General features: G+C 44.0%; 1 protein-coding gene across 1 annotated transcript in view; it reads right to left on the reverse strand.

The window, feature by feature from the left end:
- The window catches only part of MICAL2 (microtubule associated monooxygenase, calponin and LIM domain containing 2), a 135,859-nt gene that overhangs the window by 16,527 nt on the left and 96,355 nt on the right, over positions 1-22,977 (reverse strand). The window contains exons 26-30 of the mRNA XM_054068117.1: positions 20,591-20,783; positions 16,574-16,746; positions 13,900-13,974; positions 9,576-9,673; positions 6,114-7,473 (exon numbers count right to left, since the gene is read on the reverse strand). Of these exons, the coding sequence (XP_053924092.1) occupies positions 6,114-7,473; positions 9,576-9,673; positions 13,900-13,974; positions 16,574-16,746; positions 20,591-20,783 (1,899 nt within the window). The remainder of the gene's footprint in view (positions 1-6,113; positions 7,474-9,575; positions 9,674-13,899; positions 13,975-16,573; positions 16,747-20,590; positions 20,784-22,977) is intronic.

Below are 22,977 nucleotides of genomic sequence, written 5' to 3' on the forward strand. Positions count from 1 at the left end.
CTGCTGAGGCTGCCACCCCATACCTCCTTGCCTCATGGTATTTGGCAGAAGGACACAGCTCCTGTTTGCTAGGAACTCTCCCGTGGTTCACAACTGCTGGAGTCCCACCAGTGTCATGCACTGCCCCATGCTCTGCGGACAAGAGTGTAACTCTAGCCATGCCCCATTGCTGCCCCCAGTGGGGACAGTCAGCTGTAAAGCCCATCCCAGTGCACAACACAGAGGAAGGCATGGGCATATCACAGTTAATATTTCTTTAGAGGAGTAAACTCTCCTAGCTTGCTTTTCACTGTGCAAACAGAAAGTTTGTAGTAACTACCCTGCAGTCACGCCACTGGTGAAATCAAATTCCATAATACGCAAATGGCAAACCTTACCACCTGGCAGGGATGGAAACACAAGCAATTACATGCTCTCTTTCTTCTCTCAGCTGTGGGAGTGACTTCTTCCCCGTGTCCTCCTCTTTGAGTGATATCAATAATTTAAAAAGCTTTACAAGGTCTACAGGAAGCACAGCCTACTGTAACACAAGGGGACTTCCCTTCTCCTCGGGGGTGTGCCTCGGGAGCCGTTTGCCTTTCTGGGACAAAAGACAGTCAAGGACTTCCAAGGGCCACCTCATGAGCATGAGGAGGCTGACGTCTGTGGATAGAACAGATTCATAATACCCACACTCCTCCCAATGCCTATCTGTTATGGAAAGCCTTTACACCTTGCTCTGCAGAGAAAAGCCATTTAGATTGCTGCAAAACAGCTCGGCCTTTCCAGGGATGTTGTACCCACAGCCCTGTGTGATAACAGCCACCCAGCTGCTCTCAGCAACTTCCTTCATCATCTCCACCCAAGCAGCCTATGCGATGAAGGACTACGTGAAACTACTCAGTGGTGAGGCATCTGATGGACCTAGGTGCTTGCATTGACAGTTATGGTCTCTATCACATTTATTGCATATACATTTCACAGCACTGAACTCTGCCAATATAACGTGGATAATTGAAGCATGGACTGCTCCAAGGAGGTGCCCAGAAACATACAGCAAAGGGTAACAGAATTGAGATAAGAATACAAGGTTTTGGCTCCTAGATGTGTGGCCCTGCCACAGTCCAGAGATACAGAAACAGTGGAACAGCGCATTTCTTTCAACATTGAAAGGGCAAGCACTCCGCACTCAATTATTTTTCTTTGGCTGTTTCCTTGTGGGAGAGACCGTGCTCTAAAATGTACCTTAGATGCAAATTTCAACTATAAGACAACTGTAACAAGCATAGTAAGAAATTACCTCACTGAATGAACTTGCTTTGTGCAGAGCTAGAGAAAAATAGCAGAAGTTTATTCTATTTTTGAGAAAAAAACACCCCACCTCCCCAAACTCCACTCTTCTGTATTACAGCATCTGTATGTTCTACTACAGATGACTGAGCATTAATCTTTACCGTCTCCAGAGAAGTGGGATAGGCAGAATTGAGCCACCAGCTGTGATGATTTGGACAAGGAGTTCACACATAAAAATGTTCAAATTAGAGAATTCTACACTTCCAAGGTCATTTAAATCTAAAACTTAGAAATGCAATAGTAAAGCTAGATAGTAATAATTGATCTGCTCCAAATGTGTCAAGCATTAAAGCTCGATAGCTACAGAAAAGACCTCAAAACCATGTTTTTTTCCAAATATTAACTCAACTCTTGTAGACTTGAACTTTCTCTTTCCAGCCATCTCATTCCTCCAAAATGGTAGTTATTTATTACATATTTTTTTAAGTACTCTAGCAACTCCCTAACTTCCAAATTTTCTTATGTTTTAGTAGAGCTTTTCCTCCCCAGCTAGCACAGCTTTGGATCACTAGGAATGGTCAGCTGTAGTTTTAGTTCTTAATTATAAAGGAGAAAAGAAAAATATTTCTGAAAATCTTATCTGTTCTTGATTTCTACCTCACAATAGCCATTAGGAGTTTGGTCAAGACATCTTTCCAGCTTACCTGATTTACAGCTGTCAAATCACGGGAAGCAATATTATGGTTGTTATTAATTGTTATTGAATCTGGCACTGTTACAGAATATGCTTCAAAGTATAAAGTTGGAGAAACCCTCCAATTCTTGATATTGGGACAGGGCATCCTCATATATGCATGTCATAAGAGGTAAGAAAAACTACTCTATAAAATTAAAATTCCTTCCCATGGCCAGTTCCTTACAGCTTGGTAATCCAAGGGTGGGTCTCAAAGACACTTTGCCTAAGCATACTGCCATTGAATGGCTTCAGTGGTAAAACCCTCACTGTATTCAGAGGGACCAACTGGAACAAAGCCTGGTGCTTCTGAGAACCCTTCCCTTAACATATAAATTTAAGGTTCTGGTTCTCCTAGGAAATTTCAGGTCCTCTAAGCAGACAGGAGGTGTCATATGAAAAGCTTAAGAAGATGATACCTTGTGTTAGACATGGGAACCCTACTGATTGTTCTGGAGTTTTATAGGGAAAACCACCACTGCCGTTACTCTGCATGTCACAGCTTACCTCCCTTTGCTGGGTTTTTGTGTCATAGTAATGACTGTAGTCTAAATACAGAGAAAGTCTTGGAGCAGGAACTGTTTTTATAACGTAAGTTTATATTAATCTGTTGGCTTCCTCTGCGAGTGTCCAAGATTTCCTTTTTTTTTATAAGGTCACTGGAGTTAATCATGACCACTTAAAGTACTTCAGTGTTTTACAAAAGAGAGAGGCAAAGCTGCACATATCTCATTGGGCACTGGTGTCTCAAACCAGATGGAAATTTCCATGGCATGGGAGATGAGAAGAATGGCCAGTAGAATCAATAGTGGGCTTGGCTATTTGGCTTCACAACCCTGGGTCTCCACAGATTTCTCATGTGGTCTTACGCACAGAATTTAATTTTGTAGTACCCCAGTTCCCCTTCTAAAATATGAAATCTTCAGGATGAGTGCCATAGCTGACAAGAACATTGCAAACACACAGACTTCCAGTGGTACAAAGATGCAGTCATGGGAACCATCTATGAACCTGAAACATTTGCAAGCAATCCCTTTTCAATCTAAAAGTGCACAAAACCAGCAAAATGAGTTCATAATACATCTACCCTCTTTAGCTTAATTGGTTGTTCTGCTTAATGAAGTGAGCCATGTAAACAACACACTGTCACAAACTGAGTTATAATTCCTCTCAGCTCATCTAAGGAACAATTCTAAAGATGTTATCGCATGATTTCTACTCTGTCAGGGACTGAAATATACCTTCCACATCTCCATCACTATGAAGAAGCAACTCCCAAGTCCCAAATATCTGCCAATAATCAACCACTTTTGTGGGCTGGTCTTTGGAAAGTCTATCCATAAACCAGAAGTAACCTAAACCCTGGATTGACTACTGCATCTCATTACAAATGCTCTGTTGACTGCAATTCTTTCACACTATTTGGCTTAGCTCTCTTTTCACTGTTCCTTTTCTATGGTATAATTTTTAGTATCTGTAACTAACGCGGCACTTTGGAATTATTTTTTTTTTAATTTCAAAAGTGCAAGTAACTGAGGAGAGATCAATTAGGCATCCAATTGATTGATTTTATTGATTAAGTTTTGGGTTTCTTTTTTTTTTTTAACTGTGGAAACCAAAGGAGGTATCAAAGGACAAAAGCCTCCAAAATATTTATGCAGCAAAGAAAAATTATATGGAATTGCACCAAGAAATTCCAGTGTGGCTATTTGGGGACATTTGTATATGCTACAAACTTAGATAGGATTTGACTTCTTTCCTAAATGAATTTCTCACTGAAATCAGAGCATGAACCTCCATTATGTGTTGTGTAGAGTGAAACTGAAGGTCCTTCTAGTTTGTCCTTGTCATTGGATGTTTAAAGGAATGCTATAGGCACCAGACAGTCATGTGAAATTCCTCTCCTTAACACTTACCCAGTCTAAAGCATGTTTCAGTTCAGGAGCTTTCTAAGTTGCAAGTGGTTTCAAAGCATTTGGTTACTCCACAGTGTGTTTCTCTTCAATTAGCTTGCCCAGTCTAATCTCAAGCCCATTCTGTGGCTCCACAAGCCAACAGCCCATTCAGGAAGAAAATAGAGGTGTAATTTAAGAGCAACCATACTTGCATAGAAGTTGTCTGGCCTCAAATGAGATGGAAAAGTCCTACTGTAAATAGCCAAGAGGAGTATGAGAAAGTGTCTCATTAAATTGATTTCTGCAAGGTGCTGGGACTATTTTTTCTCTAAAGAAAAGACATTTTCTGAGACTCATGGTAGATTTCAAGACACACAAAAGTAATGACTTGTGGCATCGGCTAAAATTCGTCATCAGTTCATGACTGAAATTAGTCAAGTCTGGATGTCAGTCAAATGCCAATGAGAGACAGAAACGACATTTTAGAGAGCCAAGCAGAACTTGGACCTTTACCAGTTTGATTTCCTCAAACATGAATGTTTGAAAAAGTTCAGGGAGTTGCAACGTTGAGTTGAAGATGACTATGGGGCAAATGGCTAGATCAAAGCTGCATTTTTTTCCTTCTGAACAGACTCTGCAATGCATATATTCAATAATTTATTATAATTTAATAATTCCTCTTTTGGCTTGCACAGCAGAGTAATGCAGCACATTAAACAAGCATATTTTTTCTAAAATATTTAAAATATAGTATTATTCCAACCTAACAAGAACTTTTCCCATTTTAGTAGGACCACAACATACTGGTTATCATAATACATCTCATTAAAAGCAAGTTGACTTGGCTTAGTTGATGAGTGATGACTATGTGCTGACCCGGAAAAAGCCTCCTGTCTGAGATCAGTGTGACAAGTGCGAACACTAGCAACTCTCTGCGGCTTCAGTGCAGTCCTCAGCATCCTCTGGCTCAATGAGTATGTCTGCTTTTGCAAGTTTTTAGATAAAAGATCCTCCAAGAATCCAATAAAAACATTCAAGAATGAGAGCTGGGGTTATTCTATCCATTTTAATGAACTTCAGATCAAGTCTCACATATTGTATAACTTCCTCAGAGTGTGTAGTACCTCAGGAGCAGAAAGGATGTAAAAAAGGAGCTGGCAGATCACTAGGAACATTTTAGTGACTTCACATTTTACATACAGATTTTTATTTTAATGCTGCAGTACAGCAGCAATTTTAGGCTTACATCTTAGGTTGCAATTTAATAAAGTAAGAAACAAACAGGTATGTCAATAAAATTCAATAAGTTAGTTAAATATCAAGAACATTTTGCAGTGGGCTAGTGGAAAGATGGGTCACAGAGAAAGACAGGTAGGTGCAGCTCTCATACCTCATATTTTATACCTGAAACTGTGCTGCACTTAATTCTTTCTGAGCCTAAACTCAGATTACTCAGATTGCTTTGGCTGACATCAATATTTCTTAGACTCATCTGCAATTTTAATACTAACCTTATTCTTGCAAGCAAACATGAAAATTGATGCCTTTTAATCACTGCCCAAATAGACTCACAAATAGGTCAGAGTAGGTCAAAAAGGTGCTATCTGCTCTGAAATAAAACAACAAGGGGATATTAATCACACTGCAAAACTCCCAAAAGTATGTCTGCAGTTCCATCACTGCAACAGCAGACAGAGCTGAAGAGACACCTGCTGAGAGAGCACATACACAAAGCAAAGCTTCTTGCTAGTGCAACCATATTGCTTCAGCCTCGGAGCTCCTCATGGAAAGGGTAGCAAGTGTAGTCTGCGCTGCACTGGAGTTTTCAGTGCTCTTCCTTTTGCTTGCCTGCTGTATTCCCCCTTCCTCAACACACTGAATGTCACAGCAGCAGCTGCTCTGCACAGCATCTCTGTCTCTGCCTCACCACTCATTCCATGTCTGCAAGCATATTTTCCTGTCCCAAACACATTTGTAAGCAGCAGACCAAACCTGGGTCCAGCAAACCGAAATCTGCCTGCAAATCCATTCTGCTCCTTTAAACAGAAGCAACTCCTAAACCTTAATCAAAAATGCATTTAAGTCTTCCTATGTAGAAAGTAACTATAAATTAAACATAACACACAATAGATATGTGTTTGTACAATTACACACAGGTCTTTTAAGTGTTAAGAGCTATTACTAGAAGTAAGCAATTTAACTTAGACCCTCACCTGTGGAAGGATAAAGGAGCCTGTCTTCTGGAGAATTGTCCTTCCTGAAAGGCAGAGATGACACAAAGGAATTCCCTTCCTTGTCACGAAGTTTACTTCTCAGTCTATCAAAGAGTGACCCAAGACTACCCTTCTGTGCAGAGTCATCCAGATTGTCCTTAGAGCTATTCTTGGGCTCTGGAGATGAAAGAAAAAGGTACTTTTCATTACAGATTAATCTGTCATCCGTGGGAGCCCCTGGAAGAGTCTCTTTAAAAGTAAACTTTTCTAGAAGTCCTGGAACATCCTCCATCCTAGTGCAAGAAGATTTCTGAGGTGTATTGGTTGCCTTGGAAGACCTGGTATGGGGATTGTAGACTGGGAAGGATACCTCCTCACTGCAATTCCTTAGAGCTTTTTTTTCAGAGCCAACAGAAAAATGAGGTGGATTTGAGACAGGGCTCCGATTTCCTAAATGCTCTCCTGCCAACTCCCTTACTCTAAGCTCCTGTGTCTTAGTGTTATTTGCTTTATTATTGTTACTGTTCCTTTGACTTAGGGAATAGCCAGGAGTAGGGAAGATGAAGATAGCTTGTTCTGAAGAGGCTTTGACTTTGCTCTCTGAGTCCTGCTTTAGTCCCTCTGGAGATGAGGTTAGAGGCTCCAAAATGGACCTCTTGATCGCATTGGCTATGACCCTCAGTGGTGATTTTGGTCGGCCAGCTGTGTGCTCTCTTGTACCTGCATCTGGGGTCCTCAGAGCACCTTTTGTGTCAACTACCAAAGCTGGTGAAGGATCATCTGCAAGTGAGAGAGGCATAGGACAACCAGATAGCTTGAATGCATCTCTTCTCCATTGAGCATCCTTCTTCTCTGAAGTCCCCAGTGCTCCTTTGTTTTCATACCCTGGACAGGTTCCACCTAAATCCGCCCTGTTTGAATCATATGACAAGGGCTGCTGTTGAGTACGAAGAACCAACCTCTTTTTTGCAGCCTTTAATTCTTGCTCAAGCTTTTCTTCTGGCTGCCTTGTGTTTTTGTTATCTTTCTCTTTCAAATCCAGAGATGACAGCACTTTTGTCCTCCTGTTAAAGTCTTCTGCTTCAGGGGTGTATTTATGGGGTTTTTCCTTCCAGCCCTGGGCTCTACATGGCCCAATGTCACTGTCTGTATCTTCAGCCTCAGGAAAATCAGGAGCCAGTGTTCCATTCCCAGGAGGGGTCCTTGGAGAATCTCTGGTGCTGCTCTGAAAAGAATAATGTGGCACATAGAGACAGATGTCTTCAGGCATCTCTGTGTCTTTTTCTCTTCTTTGAAATACTGGGCTGCAGGGTTTGAAATGTCCTCTTGTAACTTCGGGTGGTTTCTTGTAAGAAGACAACTATAACAGGAAAGGTTTTAGGGTCAGAAAAGCATAATTTAGTGTATCTTTTATTTTATATAATACTTTAATCAATTTTAATCTTAACATAATATTAATAAATATTTTCTTTATATAAACACATACATACGTAGATGATACTACAATAAGAAGGAAAGATTTTTTTTTTCCCTAAAGGGCTAATATGTCTCTAGAAATGGAGTTCTAAGAATCTGTCATAACTTTATGAATTGCTTTTAATATTTTCCTTATAAAGAAAAAGTCCTATCTACAGGAAAATAATAAAAAAAAGCAGATCTGTTCTCTGGTGTGCATTCCAGCTGCATCACCTTAGATTTTCCAGTAAGCACAAGAGACCATAATCTGTCCTCTCCAAAGACTTTTATAACATTGCATGATTACATAACACAGGTAGGAAGGAATGAAGTGACCCAGAAAAGACTGTAAAATGCAAGGCAGTATTTTGAACAATTCAATTAGTTCTCTCTTATGATTATTTTTCATTTGGTGAAGATTTAAATTCATTACTTTAGCCACCAAAATATTCTGCTGGAGATAATAACAAGGATAAATGCTCACATTACCTAGCCAGCAGACCAAAACTAGAGGTTTTTAACTTCTTAAAAGGGAGGCATTTTATTCTCAATGCTATGTGATAATGGATGGTGAGAAGATTTAATTCCTGTTTCCATTTATGTGTCAGATTCCCAAATCCACACGGGTGAAGCTATTAATCTGTCTGACTTCTTGTTTCCCAGAAGCATCAGAAGTAAGGCAATAATGATTACTCCCTGTTTCACAGTTGTATTTGATGACTAAAATTAATATTGGCCAGGATCTCAGATAAAGAAACATGAGAAACACCAATAAACAAATAAACGCCCTCTTAGTCCTTTCTCTTTAGAGTAAGAAAAAGGCCATCAAGCACTGCTTATGGAGTGTGACCTGCACGGGGTCACCTCTCCTCAAGCACAGCATGGCCATGAAGCATTGTGCAGCTCTGTTCCCTTGGGACATTCCCTTCCTGGCCCTATTGTCCTGGCCCGGATTTCAACTAATACCATTGATGTGGGAGACTTGATTTTTTTCTCTAAGGGAGACCTGAGGTCAAGCAATTTTAATCATGTTTAATGCAAGGGCGAGGACAATGGGCTAGGAGATGGAGGACATGGGCTGGTCCCTGTCCCACCCAGCTCTGTGTCCAGGGGACATGTTGGCTTTTGCTTGAGACAGTCAGTCACGACTTCTTGTGCAGCACTGCACTTACAGCAGGCCCACCCTTCCTTAGCCTTAAAATATAATAATCAAAAAGTGCAGACAATACTAAGGAAATCCCAGGTTATTATGGAAACCAAAGATGCTCCTGAGATGTGGAAGGTGTGAAGCCAAGGGCCTGCTGCATATTAAGAGAAGAAGTCTTCTGCTCACTGGATGCAAAAGGTCTTAGTCTCCTATATCAGGTTTCCTATGGCTACCGCTCTGCAAGCCATTGCTTTGGCTACCAGATTTACTCTTCAAGGTTGATGCTGGCACTTGCCTTTCACCCAGTGATACACAGTGACCAAGACTGGCCACTTGATTGTGATACCCTCTTACCCCGCCACTGCTGGCATCTGGCCTTGCCCAATATGCCATACATTTCCATCCAGCTCTGCAACCATGCAGATAGACCAATAGCTTGGGAACACCAAAGGGACAGAGATTTGGGTATGGGAGAGTAGGGGGTGTTCCTCTCCTTTGGACAGAAATTGTGGCACAGAGGGAATCCCAGTGGCACCCAAGCCCCGTGCTATGAAAGAAGGGCAGGGTGATGGTGTCTACATGTTGGCTGATGCAATAGACTAGTGCCTAACCCTCAGTGTGATAGATGTCCGAGTCCCACAGAAAGCAAATGTCATTTAGCTGCATGATTTGGGAATGTTTTTATCAATTAGAGCATCTGCATCTCTTCCCTTATAGCATAGGCATAACTACAACTTTAGTAGGTGCTGGGAGGACCAAAACTGTTTGAAAGAGCAAAGGATGCTCAGACAGTCTACCGAGAGCAGACACGCTTCAACAGTAGTTATATTTTGTTTGCTTTGCACAGTTCTCTTTTGTACCTGTGTTTGCGAGTGATCTTCTCTGGGACCACTTTGACAGCTGGCTGAGCTGTCCTTCCAGCGTAGCCCAGGTTTCTTGCTGGACAGCAGAGGGAAACCTGCCACAGACACAAATTCTACCATCACATTTGTATTGCTTTGTCTTAAACAAAGTTTGCAATTAAAGAATGAGAGCAGAAAGTTAAACAGTCATCTGGGTATGGATGTACCTGAGGAGCTGACCTACAGCAGTGAAGCTTATGGCCTCACTCATGTGTGTGCACACTGTGCCAAACACATGTTGACATTTTCAGTGGTGGACCTGAACTGCTTCTACTTTATGGATGGATCGGTGATAAAGCTTTTGAGTTTCAGGAAACTTTCTGGCTTTCAGGCCTTAAAAGCAGAGGCAGTCAAAATAACCAGCAACTTCTGAAGCTTTGGTTAGTTCTGAGAAATGAAGAAAACTTCTGAGGGGGCTGTCCATCAGAGCAGGAAAGAAATGAGAAATGCAACCACTTGCAGACAGTAAGGACAGAAATAATCCTGTGATCTTCCATGCCAGGCCAATGGAAGAGTGCTGGGGATCAGGCAAGGTAACCAATGGCTAAAGGCCTTGAACTAAAACCAGCAGACTTAGATCTGCTGGAAACAAAAGTAGAGAGGTAACTTGCACCTGAAAGGAGTCTGGAGAGCTCTCTAATATTTGTGCCTGTGGGAGTTATACATAATAAATAATCTTTGGATAGAAGAAAAGTATCCCAGAGCCAAGATATTACCATGTCAAGCTTTAACATGATAGGTATATTTATGGTGGAATTATTAACTCCCAAACTCAGTTTCTAGTTCTGAAACCCACAAAGGTTCCCAAAAGCAAATGTTGGTTCTTCTGCATAAGGATTAAAAGCTGCCTAAGGGCAAAAGCAATACATCAGAGACTGAAGACAGTTCCTGTATGTGCACTTTGGAAAAAGCAGGCCAGGGAGAGAGGCCAGCTTTCCTTTCCCCTCAGTGTCTCACCTGTGCATTCCCAGTCTTGATGCATTATGTTACATGCAGTCAAGAACAGAGGGAAATGATGTGCTGGAGTTCATTAGAGAACCCCCATAGAGACTGGCAATGAAGGGCTGAACTGAGACAAATCCAGCTTTTGTCACCTGATACCATAGCTCTGATCTGTTGCTGGTCTTGCTTTCTGTATCTTTTTGCAATGAGTTTTCAGAGGAGAAAAGAAAAGAAAGATAGAACTAGAAAAAACACCCTTCATAATTTCAGACACGTTGAGAAAGTCCAATGATGGTCTTTTAGGAAAGCATTAGACTTGAGCTATTCCATCTTCATTTTCACAGCCTACTCTACCCCAATTAGTAGAATTGTTCCAGTATGAATGCTCCTCTTCCCACTCACACATGTCAACCTTTATATTCCATATAGCGCATTTACCATGGGGAAAGATGAGAATACAGAAAAAGGATGAAAACCCGCTGTTAACTGTATAAGTGAGCCAGAGGGGTTTAGCCTGACCCACAAAAGCCTCGAGCCTCCAGACATGGGCAAATGTCGTGGCTCAGCACATGGAAGTGAAATGCAACCACTGCAGCAGTGACAGCCCTAACACCAATGAGGGCTTAAAACCCACAGCCTAGGGGTCTGCAGGGTAACGGCACGTGCCTGTGGATAGAAGTACTTCCCACTACAGCTCCTGTGGGCATGCATTAGCTTACAAAGACACAGCCTCTGAAATGCCTCCTTTGCATTAAGCCACAGCTTCCTGACTTTCACAGACGTAATGGATTTATTCCCACTAAGGTGCTGAACCCATATTTGCAGCTTCACATTCAAACAAGGACCTTTTTAAAAAGTTCCCTAGGGGACTATCATGATCTGCTTGGCTGAAAAGCTTCTCCAGGTGACCAAGATAAACTAAGAATGCAGCATTTCCCGTGGCTGTGTGACAGGGATTAAAGATTTTGAAAGGTAATATCCTCCTCTGAGCCTTTCAGCCAATATAACCATGACAATGATTTCCTTTCCTTGGCTGTGTACCTTGTGCTGTTTATGAAACATATGTGTTTTGGGAAATAAGTTTGGAAAGGAGACGATTTTTCTTTTGTGTGACTGATGATGATATGAATTCTTGTAACCAGATATTAAGTAGATTAAATACAGAAACTAAGACTTACAATGTTCCTCCAGAGAGTAAAAACTGCCCTTATTCTTTTCCCAGTATATGCTGAACATGCTTTACACCTCATTTTGACAGCATACCTGAGGTTCAGACAAATTCATGTAGTGCATCACTTCCCTCTCAAAGGCTTTGAGCTCCCTCTAGAGCCCTTCAGATGCACACAAAGATTTTAATAAAATGATGGGAAAATCAATTGGCAAACAATTAATTAATGCACTTGCTGGGAACAAGCTGAAAATAAGTCATAATTAAGAGCAACCCCTGGTCTTCTCTTCTCCCCTCTCTTGTAATCTTTCTTTTCTCCCTCCTCAAACCTGGGAAAAGCAGCATTTTTGTCTGATCTTTTAAAAATTGAGATTAATTAAGGCAAACACCTGATGTACAAGCCAATCCCCAAATGCTATACAGTGCTCAAAGATAGCCCTGAGGCTGACACAGATGCCACCAGAATTTTTGAGGGCAACCTGCTCTGCCTCACTGTCCCAGGCAGGAGGAATCCTTCACCTGGGTGGGACATCCTGTGTGGCTGCACCAGAGAGGCTTCACCAGCACTGTGCGCCTCCTGCGCCCTGGAAATGCAGTGAATCTCAGGGAACACAGCCCCATCATGGGCCATCTGCCTGTCCATTTCCACAGCTGCCTCTCTGGGGACAGCCTGTCACAGGGGAAGGTCTGCTAAAGCTGAGCTTGGTGGGAGCATCCACCAAGCTGTGAAACAGCCCCATGTGTCCTCTGCTGCAATTTGCTGAGTTATCCAAGATATATGGCACTGGAGACTTCCAAGGGACCACGGGGTTGGTAGTGACAGTGCTCACATGTATCTGTTGGCTCCCAAGTCAGATGTGAGCCTGCTGCGAGCAAGGAGAGAAAAAGCTTGTGTCTTTTTTTGACATATAAAAATTCACCCCACAGTGGGTACTTGCAAAGAATCTCAAAGTTTATTTGTGAATTCAAACCATGCAGGCTGAGATGCCTTTGCTTGAATGCTGGTCCCATAGCGCACAGAGGTATCCTACCACTTTTGGGAGCAAAACCTTAACTTCTCTGAAGGCAACTGGAAATCTGAGAAGCAGCAGAAATCCCCCTTGTTGCAGAGTGCAGCTGAGGGCAGGTTAAAGAGTGGCTGTCACCACTATTACCCAAAATCTGCTGTCTCATGCCCAGAGACTGTGGCACTTGGTCACATGCACAATCCCTTCTTTTCAATGCTGTACATTCATGTTTTATAGTTAAGCCTGTCAACACCTCAGTCTAAAAGATACAGCCATGTTTCTCACCTAGTTTTGAAAGGGTTTGTAGTGCTGGTAAGCTCACACAGCTCTGTACTGGTATGATCAATCTTGGCAGGTACCTGTGAGTCCTTAGTGGGGACAGGGCAGGCACACAGTGCAGTTGTAGAGGGGCTATGCCAAGGCGGGTGGATGACCCTGTTATGAGCAGCAGAGACGTAACCAAGGATGGCTGTCCTGTTCTGGGACCGCAGCCCAGGAGGATGAGTTTAGAAACAGCCCCAGCTGTTAAGGGTGACCACACACTGTTTCAGAAGTGAATTGAGCGCTGATCTGATCACTACTGAAATCACTGCATTCCTGTCCAACTCCCTTGGGCAAAGAAGGGTCAGCCCAAACCAAGTGAAACTGCTAGAACCTAGTAACACGTATTTTCACCAGCTCATCTCTCAAGGCTGTTGTTAGTACTCTCCCTTTCAGTAACCCAGAAACGCCACCTGCTTTTTTCCAACAAAACCAAGGTGATAGAGCACCTTTAGATGTGTGTAAGTAGGCACATCTAGGACCATTTCTAATAAGTGACACGCAAAATGTTAGATCCAGCATTGAACCTAATCAAAAACAATCAGTGCAGGCAAGGCTAGAGACAGGGTATACAGCTCTGGGATAGGGATGCATTTTCTCAGCTGGAGACGTGGAGTGGACATTACTTGCTGGTGAATGCAGTACGTAAGGAACATTAACACAGGAAGGGAATCTGATCTTCTGAGGACAAGAAAATGAAGGAGAAATATTTGGTGCATTTTTTTGGATCCCTACTTTCTCACCTATGAAACGTTTAAAGGAAAGAAGAAATAGATATTTAAGAGACAGGAAAACAGAAGACAGCACAAATAGAAGACACAATGTCTTCTTAGGCTTTACTCACTCGTTTGAAGTTTTCTCCTCCAATTCTGATACTTATTTAATGCTGTGGAGTGAAAACTGTTGGCTCTCTGTAGTGCTGGAAATAGAAAAGACACGCAGTCAGCTAATGCATCAAAAGCTACAGAGCAAAGAGAGATAGGGGGAAAAGCAAAGGGGAAATGAGGAAGCAGTGGGGGATTAGTTTTCTATCCAGTCTCTCTCCCATGTCAGTGGCCGGGAGGGGGCAGCGCGCACCCACCGCCAGCCCCGGCTGGGGAAGGGATGCTCCAAGGAAGGTTTATGGAATTCTTCTCTCTTATCCCCAAACTGACTGTTATCTCAGTGAAGCTGGCACGTGCAGAAAGGTACGCAGGCAGACGGACGAGGGGACAGACTGAAAGGGTCAAAATTTAGGGATGCTGTAACGCAACTGAGTGAGGATGCAGAGCTAAGAGACAGGCTGCTGGTGAGGACCTAGGTAACCCAGTTGGCATGCTAGGGAATGATGGGGAGGAAGATAACATTAACAGCCAGGGGTGGGGAGAGCATGAAACTGGGGAGGAAAAAAGGACAAAATCCTTCAGTGACTTCACAGGGTCACACACTTCTGGGCACTCTTTGGGGCTTGCTGCTTTCCTTTCTTCGCACTAGACAATGGCTTTGTTATTCCAGAGTCAAGTTAAACCACTGTATGAAATCCCCTCTTTCCTGTTTGGATTAAAAATTCATATATGGATGTGGGGGTGGTGGGGGACAGGGAGAAATGAATTCTGGTGGCCTTTTCAGTAAAATGATTTTTTTGGCTCTTCTGTCACTAAAACACAGCCTGGCATGAAGAAAGAACATGTGGATTCCCCATAATGGTCCCTTCAGATTTACCCAAAACCCAGACCAAGGCAGTTTGGGTGAGGACAAATCAAAGGACCTCAATATTTCATCACCACATAGACCTCTTGTGTAAAAATCTGCCCGGAATGCCCAGAATATCACGATGTTTGACATAGCCATGTATTTTAAATATGCAATCAAATCAAAACATCAGACTAAAATGGCTAAAATCGAGGAATTCTACCCATTTCTAACAGGCTATGGAAACTCATCCCTTGTCCAGGCATAGACAAGGTCTGAAATAAAAGCTGGTTTCAACATCGCCTTTTCCACACAGACAAGAGTGATAAAACCAAATACAATTAACAAGCCACAAACCCCATCAAGTTTCTTGGTTTCCAGCCTTGACCCATGAGTGTAGGAGAGGACTTGAGAACATGGACACAAATGACTGTTGCACATAAAAATGAAGTCAGCGAACTTTTAAGGAGAACACTAAATTTCCCTTGGGTTGTCTGCATATTCTGTCCAGACAGCTGCTCCCTCACTTCATCCACACATCAGATCAGCATGACCAATCCAGACCAAAAGGGAGAAGCAGCATTAGCACAGGTCTGTGCCAATAGGAGTACTCCTGGTAGAAGGATCAGTATTGGTACCCTGTCTCCATGGCCTGAGGAGCACAGCTGCTTCGAGCAATGCCAGTGCACGAGTCCATAGGGATACAATACCTGGCACCTTGGGTTTCCCTCGTTCCTGCCCATGACTTCATCTGTTTACTGACCACACCCTTTGTCCACTACATTTTGCCAGCCAGGCAGAAATATGCCAGTTGTCCCAAGCTCAAGCTAACCTGCCGGTGGTTCCAGCCAGCAGTATCACTATACTTGCTCTCCAGCCCAAGCTAACATCGGTGGTTTCTACTCAATGAATGAAAAGGTCTTGCACCCCTTGACTGAGCACCATAGTAACACTCTGCAACCCCAATACTGCCTTCCACACAGCTCTCTAAAATGGCTGCTTTCGGCTTTCCTTGTTAAGAGTACAAAGGAAAGAATGCTAATTTCTTCTGAGAAGCAAGAACATGCAGCAGCCTCCATCTGGAGGGCTAAAGACAATTTTTCCTCTCTGCTGCAAGTAGCAGGAAGGAGTTGCCTGAACACACTGCAGCTCTACTACCAGCTCCTGAGGCACAGTCAGCCATGAATCCCCCGTGAAGCTCCTCTGAGAGGAGAAACCCAACAGAGTGAGAACCCAGTAAAGCCCTGGAGACACTTTCTGAAGGAGAAGATACACCATAGTTCCAAAACATCACTGTGTAGTCCTAAAATATTGCAGGCCTCATTTCCCACAAAGACCCCTCTTTGGCTGTTCTTAGCACATGTTTTAGGTCTGACCTCCTTCCTGCTCCAGAAAGGAGTTTCCATTCAGAGGCAGACTGTTCCCAAACCTCTTCCTGTCCCCCTTCAAGCTATATCTTTTCCTTCTTGTGCTTTCCCTGGATAAAAAAAAAATAAGTAATTAGCTACTGATAGAGATACAAATTGCACCATGTAGGGCTCTCTAGTGCTTCCCCAAATCATCCTTGCTTAGACAACATTGCAGGTATTGCATGGGCTGCTAATAGTGTCTAAACGTTTTACCAGATGGAAAACATTCATCCCACCCCTGCAAAGTAAGCACAAGGCACAACCACTCAAGGTTACTCTGCATTGTGGAAATGCTGTTTCAGCTATGACACCCAAAAGGCAGAACCCTTTCCCCAGAAAAAACACCATTAATGGATACAACCTGGCCACGCTGCAACAACCCCCACTTGCAAACCTCTCCCCTAAACCTGACTTCAGTCCTCAGCAGATGCTGCTTACCATCAGCAACTTTGGATGTCTTGGGGCTTTCCTCTGGCACTGCAGGGCTCCTGGCAAGAAATGGCCACCTCCGGATGGGGCTTGGGCAGGCGGGGGGCTCCAGCAGCGAGGTCCATCCTTCATCCACCTCCGAGTTCGAAGAGTCTCCATTAGAATCAGACTCCATCTCAGAGCTATGAGGGAAAAGGGCAAGATAAAAGAAAGTGGGAAAGAAAGCCTGGTCTAGTAGAAGCCGTCCCTGCCCGCGGCAGGGGGGTTGGAACTAAATGATCTTTAAAGTTCCTTCCAAACCAAGCCATTCTATGACTCTCTGTCAGATGACATATAGTGCAGAGATATCTGTTCCCACTCAGGGCAACAAGAACCAGTGTTACCCCTGACAGCGGTGCCAGCCACGGAGAAAGAGACATTTTGCAGCCAGAACTGATGTCCTCCTTTTGCTGTTTTCATTGTCACTACAGGCCTGTGATTTGCTGTAGGTGCTACACAGACAAAATATCCCTATTCCTACCAGATTTTTGCTGCCCAGATCTACACACACAACTGCTACATACAGCACCTGGACTCAAAGTGCCACCAGGAGACACTTGGAGTAAACACTCCACTGGTTGGTTAGCAGAGATAGGCCCTTCTGCCTTCAAGTCTGCCCAAGATGAGGAAAGCGAAACAGCATTTGTAATGCCATAATTGTCCTAGAAACAAGGCATGAGGGTCAAAACTCCACACTATTCACCTTTTCTCCAGCAGATTTTTGGAGATAAGAGGCATGCCTTTAGGGAGCTTGCAGGAGGCCATGTCCAGGGCAGCCCTAATCTGTCAGGGCAGCCTGCTCCAACTGCGAGGTGCGCTTCACCCATGAATGAAATACATTTACTGCTGAATCTCACTGTATTGCCCATTTGGGACCTGGAACCAGCTTCCTTCTTTGGGTGGCAGCAGCTGCCAAACACCCATCACCTCATAAGTGGCGGGGAGGGTGCAGCAGCCTCCTGCAATGAGGATGCCTTGATACTAGTGCTGCCAGCAGAAGATAAAGCTGAGGAGGGTGAGGAAGTGTCTTCAGTGGACTGGGGGAATCCAGTGCGGGAAATCACGCAGCATAAGCTGTTTCACTCTGAGGTGCCAGGCGACATTGCATTGGCATTTGGCTGAAACCATCTATGCTTATTTTGGTGGCTTCTAAATCAAAATATCAAGCATGACAAAACTACACCTTTCAAAAAAAAAAAAAAAAGCTTTGCAAGTATATGTGAAAGCTAAGAAAATGAAGCAGTACATATTTAATTCAGCATGCAGAAAGGCAGACAGTTCAGATGAGACCTCTTTAAAACTGGGGTATTTTTGCTCTTTGTTGTTGCAACAGCATAATTTCTTATCGTGTGGGAGGCATTTCACAGAGCTACAGGGAGGGCTCTGAGCAGCAGCAAGATTTCTGTGCTTGGCCTTGACTCCACTTCTGAGTGTTGCAACTCAAGGTGTGAAGGAACCCTGGAGGAGAGGTGTGAGGACAGCCCAGCAGAAAGGGCTTATGCCCGAAATTGGAGAAGATGGTAAGCAGTGTTCTAGGGAGGAGAAGACTGAGTGAAGCTATCCGAGCAGCCTTCAGGCATGCAAAAAGCGGCTATAGAAAATAAGGAAACAAAGTTTCCTCATTCCTGGAAGCCAGTGAGAGAGCCCATGTGACAGCAAGAATAATGAGGCACTTGAGCTGGTCAGAGAGACAGATTTTGGCGACCCTTTCCTTAAATGTAATTAAAAATACACCACACAAACACATGTGAATGGCACACACATCATGACCTTGCCTCTGGGCAGAAGGACAACTGTTTCAGGTGATTATTAGTCTTTTTTTTCAATAATCATGGCGTTTCTTTCATCTCTAAAGGCCAGATTGTAGGGAACAGGCACTTGCAGGCATTCTGATGTGACCACGTTCCCATCAACATAAACAAGCATGCCACCACCCCACTCAGCTTATTTTTAATGCAAACAACACTGCTAACGTAATTTGTAGATTTAGTGTGATGATTAATCACTCTGCCTTAAAAAAGAGAGGAGCTTACGCCATGAGTAGTCCTGTTGGTGTGGCAGAAGAAAGGTATTTTGTGTTTATATAGCACTGCCTTGTAGAAAGTAAAGATTTATTATAACAGGCGGAGGCGGAGCCCAAGAGGCATCAGCAAGAAGAGCTATAGGAAAGGTCGTATAAAGCCAGCCTGAATGCCAAATGGGTAGCATCGACTAGCCCTGCAGCCCTGTTCCACTGCCCAGACCAAAGCAGCAGTGCTGGGAGGGAAGGGACAGTGAGGCAGCAAGGATGGGAGCACAGGTCCTGGTACACTCCTCTCTTGGTAGGCTGAATCAGAGTGGCCTTAAATTTCACCACTCAGACATACTTTTCAGTTTTCTTTCAAGCTGTGTTAAACATACATACATATAAAAATATAAATATATGAAGTCTTTGATAGCTGAGATCCTGTGTGGGTGAAGATACCACACTGAGACTGGGCAGAGTGCCATACAAAAGAAAAAGACCTGCCATTAATATTGATTGATACATTTCTGTTTTAAAGAGCAAAATGTTTATTTTCCTTGGCTGGTAAGGAGGTAAGTGCTGTAGTACAAGGCTTCTCCTCTGGTCTCAGCTTGATAGGTAGTCATTATTCACACATACCTAAAGCCTGAACTGCAAAGCTGTATCATCAATCCCTGTCTCACTGAGTACCCTACAGCCAGCTCAGCAGTGCCATTGTCACTTGCTCTTTCTCTCGTCCCCCATTTTTAGGCAGGAGTTGGCCTGTTGGAGCACTGTGAGCTGAAGGGTGCCTGAGCTGCCACAGCAGCAGAAAGCTGACCTCGGAGCTGCTGGCACCAGCCGTGCTGGTGACAGACGCGGCATTGCCCCTAACACCGTGTCCTGCTGGCAGGGAACCAGGGGCCTTGCCATCCAGCCATAGCGGCTGCTGCAGGACACGGAGCTGATCCCTCAGATCAGAGGGATTAGCCATCTCTCACCACCGCCTGGGCACAGCAGGGACACCATGAGCCAGAGGGTATTAGCGAGACATACAAGTACACACTCAGCAGGGGCTCTGCCAAACAGGTAGGAAACACTTCCCCAAGCTCTCCATCTCCTGCCGGAGATAAACCCCAGCAAGGTTCATCCTTTTGCAGAGGAGCACCAGGCGCATACAGCAGAACAGAAATACCACATAAAATCACTGCTGAGAATAACATAAAGTTACATTTCTAAAAGCACCGCACTCCACAAGCTACACACAGCACTATGAATAGGTGTGTAAAGGAAGTCAAGAATTTGAAACGCCTTCCTTACAGAGCAATAGCCCTGTGTGTGCTACAGTTGGCTCTGGGTTTGCCTCCCCCCCCACCTCCTTTACTTCTTTTTTACTTCTCAGTAAGGAAAACTGTTATCTCCCGAGTAAAGCAATCTAATCTTTAGATGGAATGAACTCCCACAGAATCCTTCCCAGAAAGCCAATATATTCTAATCTGTGTGCAGCCATCAGGCTTCCCCTGAAAGCTCCCTAAGGATCATCAAATTTCAGACTTCTTAGGGGTGGACAGGCACCCAGAAGCCCTGGGAGAGGCTCAGGGTGTGGAGCTGAAGGATAATGCCCAAAGTGGGATGTGGCCACATCACAGGATGCACCTTTTGCCACAACACACCCACTATGCTAATCCCTCAAGCAACATTTTTTGGTACATAAAATGCTGAACCCGGGCTGATTAGGTCAATGTTTTTCTCTCTGATTCAGACCTCTGTGTGGGATGTGAATGTTTGAAGATTTCCTGCAAAGTGAGTCATGTGTCTGGGGGATTTATGGCTGCAGTAAAAAATGATTGTTATTCTGCGTGGTTTGTCTGTTACTTCCCTCCACTTCCCCCCAGTTGTATGTGCATTCAGTACTATATTTTGTTATACCTTTCCTCAGTGTTTCAGCAAAAATGAAGCTGCACTCATAGGTTATTTATAGGTTTACTTGTATTTTAAAGTACCTGCTTGCATCACTGGTGACCATCACTCGGATAGCGAGAAGGTTGTGCTCAGTCATCTCCTCCTCGGGAATGACCCTTACGGTGGACCACTCGGGGGAAGGGGGTGAGAACCAGCTTTCCAAGTCACAGTGCTTGGGGATGCTCTTCACCTTCTTCGGGGAGGTGGGCTCACCAGCTGCAGGCAGGCAGCGGCCTAGGAAAGCACAAAAGTGGTATCAGGATGTTAGGGGAGGAGAAAGTCCACGGGGGGGACCTCACCCCCACTTTTGGGTGGTCATTGCTGGTGGTTTCTTCATGAGGCCTTGTGTTGTCCCCATGGGCACAGCCAAGGTGTGAGCCTGGCATAGAAAGAACATCCTTTCAACCCAGTATAGCCCTGAAAGGGTTTGTCAGCTTGGATGCAGAGGGAAGGAAATTCCAGGGACATTCTCAGCTTTTGGAGTTACAGGTCTTCGCTCTCCTCAGTGGGATGTGAGCAGACTGTGTGCCTGGTGAAAGCAGTAAGGCACGTGCCAGCCACACAAGTAAGGATTTATGGTCCTTCTTCAGGCTCCTGGTGTACATGTTCATGTGGCAGGAGACACACAGACCAACCTTGCTCGAGTGGCTAAAATTCCAGCTTTTTATTGCAAGTTTAGGTCAATTCGGGACAGCGGAAGTGAGCAAACCAAATGCATCCCCTTCAGGATATTTTTGAATACCTACAGCAAATACAGACACTGATTTGGGAAATGAAGCAGCATCACAGCAGTTAATCAACACTATCCCTGAACTTCACACTCGGGCAGGAGGAATAAAGAACAAATCCAAGTTTCCCTCACTCACCACAGGTGATGCAGACAGAACAAAAGAGAGGAGATCACTTCTTCTTGTGAAAGCCTTAATTTCTGAGCAACCTCATCTATCCACAACATCTATCCTCCTGCATAAGCAAATACCAGTGCATCATCTGTGCAAGTTTCCTTGGGGCTTGACGCAGAAGGGACAGATGACAAGCTCCAAGAGAGTGGTTTTTCGGGGTTCACCTCCCATTTGTGGTGCTTTCCCCACATTTGTTCAAGACTGTTGCTCCTAATTCACACTTGCATAAGTGAGGAAAAATCAGACCTGGGACATGGCTTATTTTCTCATCTATTAAAGTAAACTACCAAGTAAACATCAATTAAACTCCTCTTTAACTTGCATCCTCCACTTATTGCTGGAGTGCACTCATCCCTGTCCTTCACTTTGTAAGAGTTTTTAAACTCAAATGCCAAGTGCTTGCATGGGTTGAGCAGAGAAGACAAATCTGCCAGGAACAAGAGTGCTACAAGCAAGTCACAGATGCATCAGGAGGATTGTATACACTGCAGAACCGGAGTGCTGTCCCATAGGACCCTCTAGAACAGCAATTCCCCACATATAGTCCTTGTGTCTGCCCCTGGGCCATTGCACGTGGCTGTTTCCTCACACCCGAGAGACAGCAGCTCTGGTACACGACCTGCACTGTACTGAGCTCTAACCTCATCTCAAATTGCTTGGTCCATCCATTGCTGTCCCCTCCCCATGTTAACATGTCTTTGGGTGTGTGAAACAAGGTTCTCAAAAGAATCTGCGGCAGCAGAGCCACACCTTTATTTTCCGTGATTTAAGTAGCTTCCAGCCTCCCCTAGAAAGAGGGAACTGGTGTTCTGTGCTTCTGTACCTCTCCCACAGTTATTGTTTGTGCTCATCCCCTTACTATGTTTGAAAATAAGGATCACTGAGGAAAGCCCAGCTGCTGGTGGCAGGGATGACTGCTCTACAGATACAACTCTGGCTGCTTGAAGCTCCCTTGCTTGCACTCACAGACTGAGTAACATGGCTTTGCAGTAATTTTTTTAGTAGTTTTACTGACTGTATGCTTTTCCCAAGCAGTACAGAGTACTGCTCTCTTCAAAAGGCTGTGGTGAGCTCTGATTTTTCACCTTTCATAAAAGGTTCTTGGCTTACGAATTCAAAGACTTCATTGCTTTCAAGAATTTTGTCTGGTTTTGTTTATATTTTTTAGTTATTCTACTTCTGTGTACAAGAAGCCAAGGAGGAGGAGCTCGCTGTTTCTCCAGAGCAAGATTTTCCCATGTGCAAACACATGCTCAGGCTCTATGTCCAGCTCACTAATGCCAGAGCAACCATGTGTTTCTTGACCACAGAGAGTTAATTTCCTTTGTGAGATGGAGGAAATTAATCCCTCTCTAACTTTTATGTCTTATATTTTGGCCCAGCCAGGCCACCCACCCCAAAGCTGCTTATAGGCAGCACAAAACAAGCCTGGCAGTGTTTGGGTGCCCGAGTAGGAGTCCAATGGTCAGGCAGGGCACAGCTGCCCTTCATCATGCAGAGGCATGAAACCCTTCTGGGAACAGCCT

Source organism: Cuculus canorus, chromosome 5, assembly GCF_017976375.1.
Source record: "Cuculus canorus isolate bCucCan1 chromosome 5, bCucCan1.pri, whole genome shotgun sequence".
NCBI lineage: Eukaryota > Metazoa > Chordata > Aves > Cuculiformes > Cuculidae > Cuculus > Cuculus canorus.